This window comes from Lolium rigidum, chromosome 2 (genome assembly GCF_022539505.1).
Source record: "Lolium rigidum isolate FL_2022 chromosome 2, APGP_CSIRO_Lrig_0.1, whole genome shotgun sequence".
Lineage (NCBI taxonomy): Eukaryota > Viridiplantae > Streptophyta > Magnoliopsida > Poales > Poaceae > Lolium > Lolium rigidum.
Genome location: NC_061509.1, coordinates 184,427,061 through 184,436,458, shown reverse-complemented (window position 1 = coordinate 184,436,458; position 9,398 = coordinate 184,427,061). Strand labels below are relative to the sequence as shown.

The following is a 9,398-nucleotide window of genomic DNA, read 5'->3' as shown; positions in this document are numbered from 1 at the left end:
ATGAGGACGCCGGTGTGGGAGCAGTATCCCCAAATAGAGAATGTTGTACTGGCGCCCCCATACAACAGTACCGGCGCCCCTCCTATTTGGGGCTGCCGGTGGAGATGCTCTATCATACACTAGATATAGAGAGAAGACAGTCAGGCTTTTTCTGTGCGTTCGTTACACTGAGTCACTGACGGACTGTTAAGAGAGGTGACGTACTACGCGAGGGTGGCACGGCTGCAATGTGGACCCAGAGCCAGGCCGAGGGGCACAGAGACCGAGGTGCCAGGCTAGAGGAGGAGCAGTGGACCAGTCCGACAGAGGAGGAGCAGCGCGCCTGTTTCCGTTATCCACCCACACACACCCAACCACCACCACCCTCTCCCCCTCTCCCCTCCAACGGAATTACGTATAAACTCTCCACTCCAGTCCAGTCTATATAAAACCATCGGCCAGCCTCCTCGCCAGCAGTCGCCCGCCCGTCGTGCATCTCCATTCATTCACTCATCTCTCCGCGCGCGCAGTCTCGTCGAGGTCGGCACGTAGGCAGCAAGGGAGGTAGCAAGCGCGTCGAATCCGGCGGCGATGACGATGCTGGGCGCGCAGCCGGCGGCGGCGGTGTTCGGGGACACGACGCTGACCAAGGTGTTCGTGGGCGGGCTGGCGTGGGAGACGCACAAGGACACCCTCCGTGAGCACTTCGACCGCTTCGGCGACATCCTCGAGGCCGTCATCATCTCCGACAAGCTCACCGGCCGATCCAAGGGATACGGATTCGTAAGCTCCCGAGATCCCACCACGCACCATGAGTTGTGCCATTCTATCTAGCTTCTGAGTTCTGACGCGGCGGTAACTTAACAACGAGCAGGTGACGTTCAAGGAGGCGGAGGCGGCGAAGAAGGCGTGCGAGGACGGCACGCCGGTCATCAACGGCCGTCGCGCCAACTGCAACCTCGCCTCGCTCGGCGCCAAGCCACGCGCCCAGCCGCCGCCGCCGCACCTGCTCCGCCCCTCGCCGCCGACCACCCCGGCGCCGCACCACATGCCCGCGCTCCCCTCCCCGCACCACCAGCCCGCGCCAGGTACATTTCAACTCGATCTACAGTCAATCATGCACTGGCGAGTTACTGCATCCAACGTGCGCGTACTGACGACCGATCACGTGTTGTCGCACGCAGCCATCGCGGTGGGGTCCAGGGGCGTCTCGCCGGTGCCGTGGTACTACCACCCCTCCACCACGCCGCCGCCGCCGCAGGCCGCGCACTACGCCGCCCACCAGCAGTACCACGGCGTGCTCCCCTTCTACCCCGCCGCCGCCAACTACGGGTAAGCCTCGCTACACCCTCTCCCTGGCTCACCAGACAATGTTTTTTGGACGAACGGCCGGCGCCTCGAGCGCCCCGCGTGAATTCCCTGTAGTCGTACGAGGATTCTTGTCCGGCAGCGGGCGGCGCGCCCGACCGGCGACCGTTACCGGCGCCTGTCCCGCTGTCGCTAGCGCGGGCGGCGAGGTCAGGACGTGGTCCCCGCCGGTCAGGACCAGGCAGCCAGCGTGTGGGCACATGCGTGGCAGCACAAGACGCGACAAGCGGAGCACAGGGACAGGCTGGAACCTGGACCGGACCGTGCCGCCCGGCCAGCTTGCCTCGTCGTGCTCTCACGTGCCCACGTGCTCGCCTGCACGGCACCAGAAAAAAAAAAGAGATCACCCAAAAGAAAAGAAAATTAACAATTGGGCTGCACGATCTACCTTTCCTCATCCTGTTTTTACAGTGTCATTAGCGTGATTATACTAAGTGGTATTTCAAAAAAAAAGGATTATACTAAGTGGGATGCATGACTGGTTTGCTTCAGGTACTCGCCGAACTACGTCACAGACATGGGCTACAACGCGGTAATTAAATCACCTTACCTTACCGTCTCAAGGATCTCTGCATCGGTTTCTCAAAAAAAAAAGGATCTCTGCATCGGTTTCTCAAAAAAAAAAAAGGATCTCTGCATCGAATTGTTACTGCAATGTCAGTTCATGGATCGAGAATTAACAAAGCTTCCATTTGAATTAGCAGAAGCTAGGCCACGGGGCAGCGGCGCCCGGCGCCGGCGGGGCATACATGCAGCCGCAGGGGCACTTCTCGTACCCGGCGGCGGCGCAGGGAGGCATGATCGCTCACAACGGCGGCATGATGCCCGTCTACCCCTACTACCACTATCAGTACCACGGATCGCAGGGCCTCGGCGTGCCGGCCGCGCACTTCTTCCCGCCGGTCTCCGCCGCCGCCATCCCCACCGTGCCCGCCATCATCTCCAAACCCCCCGTCATGGTGCCTCCCAAAGGTACGGTTCTTTGCTTACCAGGATCATTAGCATTACAATTCATTACCACTGTTTCTAGATTGAAATCTAAGATGCAGCCACAATTTCTATGAACTAGTTATATTCCTAGATCATATAGTATCATAGATATAGGGCTAAATCCACCAGAAGAGACATGTCCTGTTAGACAGCATTATTACGGCTTAGCAGCATCTTCATTAACTTTTGTTCCAGCAAAGCTGGCAAGATCCAATCTAACCTGTGGCCGTACATGTACATTCAGTGGAGCAGGTGGCTGGGTGCAGCTGAAGGCACGGTGACGTCCGTTGTCCGCAGTGCGCAAGAATTAAAAGGCGGGGGCCAAATTAAGGTGCTCGATCTACTATCTGTCTGAAGATGATTATAACAAGCAAGCTGGATGCACAAGAAGAAACGGGCTCGTCCAGCCTGCCTTGCCGCCGATTACATTCGTTCAATTCCATCTAACTCCGCCGCGTGCGCCCATGGGGTGGGCGCGCGCCCAGCAAAGTCTGTAACAAACATTCAATTAGTCGCTCTCTCTCGTTTACCAACGTATTTTCAACGGTAAACCCCTTCCTTTTTCAAAGTGTCTCTAGTCCGATCGCTGCAGGGGACAGTGAAACCTGAATAAAAATCGTCGTAATCTGTCGTCATTCTCTTGAGTTGATCTCCCTTTGCCGTGAGAAACCGTATGTTTCGTATGTATGCGCTCAATGAGTTAGTATCTCACACCAGTGCGCTGCCTACATGATGTTCATTTAGTATCTCCACTGTGAACATACAACTATGAGCGAGGTTCTCAGAGTACAAACTGCAGGTGTTCCAAGAACTCACATGTTATCTCGACCTACAATTCTTGCTATCAGCAAACTGATTAACTTGGGAAGAACCTTCAACGTGTACAAAATGTCGGTATACAGAGCAATGTTAAAATGAACAGCCTCATTCGCTCTTATGTGCTAAACATCCTACGTTAACAGGGAGAAAATGCTCAGCTGTATGTAGTACTAAATTCGTAGTGCGATTTGACAAGCACTGTTATATGCTCGCACAATCTCCACAAAAATACCTTACTGGGGAAGCATTAACTTGGAGTACTTACAGAGAAGTCTAAAGATGAATAAGTGTGTCATGTCCAGCAAAGTACGTAAGCAAGCGACATAAAGCGACATATTTCACCAGAATAAGAAGTTCAATACATTTGATTGCAATGATTTCACGTTATTATTACTGTAAACAAGGTCCTAGTCTGAACTCGCATGAACAAAATGCCACATCCAAGAGAATTAAACAGAATACAAGTAGATAACATTATAACAAAATGGCAGGCTTAAGGATTTGCCTTTTTGGTGTGCACCTAGAAAAAAAAATCCATAAGGCATAGAACAAAACAATTGACAATAGTTATCTGTAGGAAGTAGAAAGAAATGTTGTGTGACTAAATTCGGTGTCATAATATATTAGGAGTTTACTTGGCAAAGTTTGGTACAGGCAATCTTCAGAAGAAGAAAGAAAACTGGGGGAGTCATGAACTTACAATAACTGATGAATGACGGAAAACAATTTCCGATAACTAAACGTATTAACCAATGCTGGCCAGTGTGAGCCACAACCCACAATCACTAAACGCAAAAAATTGTATTCTATTGATCACCTCCATTAGCGAAACAAAACGGCCTCTCAGGTCCAAGGGAAAACTACATGTATTATTGGACTTCTCTGTCCTTGTTATCCAATAAGGCTCCATACAAAGCGCAGGATCTGTTGCAATCGCCCCAGATGTAGTTCTCCATAATATATTAGCTCTGAGGCACCGACCATACTGAGAAAGGACGGCCATATGTACGGTTTTCTGGGGCACTTAGGGTTTGCTACGCTTCTTGGATTCACTGTAAAGAATCACTCCTATAACTGTGAGAGTGTAACCAAGCATTCCGGTTATAGACACAGGATTCTTGAATATCAGAATTGAGACCACAACTGCCACAGCACCTTTTGCATTACCAAGGACCTGGAAAGAAGCATGGATATGTTACATTGTTGAATCACTCGATTGCTGAAAACCAAAGATTTAGTGTCTACTTGTTGGATGAACTAAGACAGTCGCATGAACAGAAACTTAACAGCCAAAACATAGTTCACCAAATGATATGCATTAAAATCATCAGAATACAGCGGTCCTGATATTTTCTAATTTTTGTCAGATGCAGATGAATACATATACTTCAGCATTTTAATATCATAGAGCCAATACGAATTCCACAAGACACTTGCGTTGCATTTTCAAACTGGATTATCAAGCGGGTTGCGGACCACAGCCACAATAATAGGAGTTCAGCATGATGAGGAAGTGTTTGGATTAAAGATATTTCTTTAGATGGATTTGGTATTTACTTTAAGTTTAAACTACATTCTAAAGTTCCTCAAAACAATACCCATTATCCAAACACTCCTTTGCTTGACAGGAAGACCTGTAAATTGTTGTTCCTTAAGGCCATTGACATACTACTTGTCGATCATGCCAATATGCTTGCTGTACGTTGACAGTGGGACATTAGTCCACATAAAAAAAAAGTTACTAACTTGAAGTTAGGTGGCCCACTGGAGTTATTAGAAACTTTAAAGGTACTATAACACTCACAACATATTCGCAAGCTCAATAACTGAGTAGGGTTGAAAAGTTATTATCATCGGCATCTTATCTACACCCATATTTCGAAGTAAGTTTTTTATCCCATTCTCTGTGTTATCTCAAAAGGTACAGTAAACCATTTAAAAGCCATACTCGCTGCTGTGGATGTAAATAATGCAGGGTCATGAACTGATTATTAACGAAGTCTACAAGGTGGTAAGGTTAAACATATTGATTTTGGCATGAAGACCACATGTAAAACAACTTCGTGGGCACATTGCTAAACTATGCTCCAGCACCTTATGAACAATAAGGGATTTAAAGTGAGACATACCTGTAGAGTCAATGCACTAGTATGTTTGGTCACCAAGAAATTGGTCAAGTTGACGAAATATGCCAAGCAAGAGTTAAATAACAACAACCAAACAATGGTGAAATCCTTTTTCGCCAGTTCAATTGTAACGCCAACAACATTATCCTCCATAAAGAGAGTAGCAGGAAGCAAGAGAATAACAGCAACTGGAGCCATGTACAAGAGCAGATTCATAGAATTAAGCTTCTCCCTGCAAGATGGCAGAATAGTAAAGAGTCAAGAATGACCAAAGAACAGAAACCCTGGAAGTATATATACAACACCCAAACCAACAGAAATATCTGAATCTGAAAGCAAGCAATAATGCATACACAAATACAGAGAAAAAATAATTACCCTTCAGAAGACAGAAGAATTCCTTGCAGCACCGTCTTCAATGCCCTTGCAGCAGTGGCTCCAATGCACATGATGAATCCAAACAGATGAAAGCTAGGCTCGCTCTGTAGATTCGAATTGTGCCATATTAGTTTATAAGAAAACATGCAAAATCTGACATCTCTGTAATAGGGTGCAAAGAAGAAAAGTTTGCTAACACAGAGAAAAATAAATGCAAGTCATATACTAGAAATGCCACTAACCATTATCCCACAATTAACTGACCTAGATGCTGCATTGGACATTAAGAAAGCTACATAATGCAGTATGTACCTCAAAGGGATCAACTTAGCAATTGCACAAATAGTACCAGAATTTCTAATGGAAGAACAGCAAATATTCCATGTCGGGATAATCGCTATATATCATGAGCATCAAAATGTTATTTTCAAGTCAAACAAAATCAAAGGGTATTGCCAGCTCCAATGAATAACGAATAAGTTGGATACAAACAAATGTGAGTTATTCCTACTACTATATGACAAAAGGACAATTTGGAGACCAAGTTTCCACTGTTGAGTTTTTTTTTTTTTTGCGGGGAGATTAAATGTGAGTTATTCCTACTACTATATGACAAAAGGACAACTTGGAGACTAAAGATTTCGCTGTGGAGTTCTACAGAAGAACAAAGTAGACTTCCTCAGGACCCATCCCCCTAATGACCGTGTGGTCATGCAAACAATCACTCAACTAGATTACTCACCTAGGCAGTGAAACAACTTCTAAATGATGCCTTGACATGAGGAGAACAACTGCCCAACTCATATAAGTCATAGTTTTCACAAAAACTATCTAATATACTGTAAGAACAGCAACAGTTTGCTAACTTGAGAAAATAAATGCAAGTCCTAATCTTACGAACTGTAGTGCACTAGGCAATCCTCCCACAATTAACTGACCTAGGCTGTTGAATTGCATGTTATGAAAGCAACGTAATGCAGTATCTACCCCAAAGGGATCAACTTAGCAATAAATACGAAATACTACATGTCAAGATTAACGATGGTATATAGCATGAGCATACAAATCGTATTTTGATGAGAATCAAAACCAGGGTTTTTCCAGCTCCAAAGATAAACTAATAGTTTAAGATACAAATAAATGTGAGCTTTTCCTACAACTTAATGAGGAAAGGACAACTTGGAGACTAACAGATCTCCTCAGGAAACCATCTGTGTGATCATGCAAACAAACGATCTATCAACCGGCTCCAATCGAACAGCTGTTAAAAGATGCCTTGACATGAGACGAAGTACTGAGCAACTCATCATCCGCAAAATCCTAATGGAGGAATCATCACCGTCCGTCATAGGACGCTCAATGGACTCGGCGGAGCCACCTACCACTTTAATCGAATTCTAACATCCTGCTACTACACGAGTTCTACGCAAGAGAAAACTAGATTTCCTCAGAACCCAATCCACCCAATGACTGTATAATCATGCAAACAAACAATCAATCAACTTGATTACAGTCGTAGCCAATCAAACAGCTTTTCAAAAGATGACTTGACATGAGGCGAACTACTGCCCCAACTCATCATCCGCAAAATCCCAATGGACAAATCATCGCCATGTCCCACAGAGTGCTCAGCGGAGTCAGACAGAGCGACCTACCCCGATTCTAATTAGACATACACACTACGTAGACATGATGAAGCTAGACTAGATCTCCGTCTGCCTAGAGTCCTGAATCTCCTCGAGCTGGACGAACCGGAATTCCGGTCAGATCCGACGCCAGCACCATCAGATCTATCAAAAAAAACAGGCGATGTAGAGAGGGAATAACAGGTAAAAAAAGCTTACTCCGCTGGCGATGACGACGCCGGTGACGACGGGTACGAGGGTGAGGTAGGTGATCCAGGACTCGCGCTTGACGGTCATGATGTACGCGAACACGGCGGTGAAGAAGGGCGTGGTGGCGCCGACGGCCTGGTTGAAGGACACGGGCAGGTAGCGGAGCGAGACGTTCCCGGAGACGACGGAGCCGCAGAAGACGAGGCTGAGCGCGGAGATCTTGGCGAGCTGGACGCGGGAGCGCACGAGCTGCATGGGCACGATCCGGAGCCAGGCGATGGCGGCGTAGGAGAGGAGCGCGCAGGCGGACATGTGGCACATGGTGAGGAAGATGGGGTACTTGAAGCCGTAGTTGCTGAGCAGGTACTTGTTGAGCAGGAGCACGCCGATGTTGGAGGAGTACCAGGCGGTGACGAGCCCGACGGTGAAGAAGCGGCCGTTGGCCGCCGCCCCCGCGCCGCCTGGCGACGGCGAGGCGCCGCCCTTGGCCGTCATCGCGGCTGCGGCGCGAGCGCGGGTGGATCTGAGGGAGGCGGGCGGCGGTGGTGGTGGGAATGGCGGGTGGGGTTGGGTCGCGGTTGAATTGGTTTGGTTTGGGCTCGGAGCGGAGCCGTGTGAGCTTGGGTGTTTAAGGGAGGAGACGGCCTCTGTCGGTGGATGCAGCCAGAACGACTGGTTTCTGCCTCCCTTTTGAAGCTAGTTTTTGTTTTGGTTATTTAGAATTTATTTATTGATTGACTTCTAAAATTGTGTTTAGATTGTTTGACTACTACTATAATACACAAGGTTGATCTAAAATAGTAGAAAGAGAATATTCACATAATTAGAATGTCATGGCATTGAATATTGTATAAATAAAAGAACAAATGGTTACTAAGAAAAGGCCTTGAAGATATTTTTTTAGATGAGATGTACTTGATTAAAGAGAAGGATGTGAAACACAAAAGAATTTTGATGCCACATTTAGTTTCCTCCACTAAATATTAAAGAAACCCCTATCATGTTGAATATTAAGTATTAAATAAAGGCTTATGATTTCAAAGTATCTAATCTAAATAGGTATAAATAGTTCTAAATAAATTTTCTTGGTGCCATCCTATTATTCAAACTTTACAGATAAGTTTTTTTCTTATGGTTGCAATCCTCCATTTTTCTCCAAAAAATTATTTCATCACAAAAAACAATATAGGCGGTTTGCAGGGAAAAACTTGGGTCGGGCCTAAAAAACCCAAAGCTAAAAATGAAGGCTCAAGCCCAGCCCGTCGTGACTATCAAGTCTAGAAATCAAGCCCAAGCCCGGCCCGACTCTTGCCTAAAATACATGTTTTGTAGGCCTGAGCCTGGCCCTGCCCGACGTTTGGGCTCAAGATTCAGGCACGATCTCGACCCGACATGCAAGCCCGACCTAGCATGTTTGGGATTTTCGGGTCTGGTCGGGGCTGCCCATGCCCAACTACAATTATACATGATATGTTTTCTCTTTTACAAGTTAATGATACATGTTAACTTAGATAAAAATAATTTACAAGTACATCTCAACTTCTAAAGCTAAGATAATAATAAAAAAAACTATACATATGCTATAGCTAAGGATATTTGCAATGTGCCTCAAATAGCTGACATTTAATGACAACTGGATCCAATTCATCGGCCCTGAGATAGATCGGTAGGTAAGGCATAAGTGAACAAAGAGCGGCAATTCACGGGTTTGGAGGCAAACCATCTACAAAGACAGAAACGCCAAGAGATGAGGTGCCTGCTAGGATGACGACAACCGCAAAGAGAGAGCGAGATAGATAGATAGATGGCATTTAATGACAACTGGATTCAATTCATCAACCGTAAGATTGATCGGTAGGTAAGCCATAAGTGAACAAAGAGTGACGATTTGTGGGTTTGGAGG

The 9,398-nt window shown here is 46.6% G+C and overlaps 2 protein-coding genes across 2 annotated transcripts; one reads left to right on the top strand and one right to left on the bottom strand.

The window, feature by feature from the left end:
* The first annotated feature begins 570 nt into the window (after positions 1–570).
* Positions 571–2,607, top strand: LOC124690377 (probable RNA-binding protein ARP1). The gene is made up of 6 exons (XM_047223767.1): positions 571–762; positions 854–1,067; positions 1,164–1,311; positions 1,840–1,879; positions 2,052–2,319; positions 2,582–2,607. The coding sequence occupies exons 1-6, from the start codon at positions 571–573 to the stop codon at positions 2,605–2,607; spliced, it is 888 nt and encodes a 295-aa protein (XP_047079723.1).
* A 1,147-nt stretch (positions 2,608–3,754) lies between these two features.
* Positions 3,755–7,990, bottom strand: LOC124692700 (probable sugar phosphate/phosphate translocator At3g11320). Its single transcript, XM_047226132.1, has 4 exons — positions 7,505–7,990; positions 5,661–5,764; positions 5,286–5,514; positions 3,755–4,330 (listed from the first exon to the last, which is right to left on the bottom strand). Exons 1-4 carry the CDS (start codon positions 7,988–7,990, stop codon positions 4,181–4,183), a joined length of 969 nt encoding a protein of 322 aa, XP_047082088.1. The 3' UTR covers positions 3,755–4,180.
* Between the last annotated feature and the right edge of the window lie 1,408 nt (positions 7,991–9,398).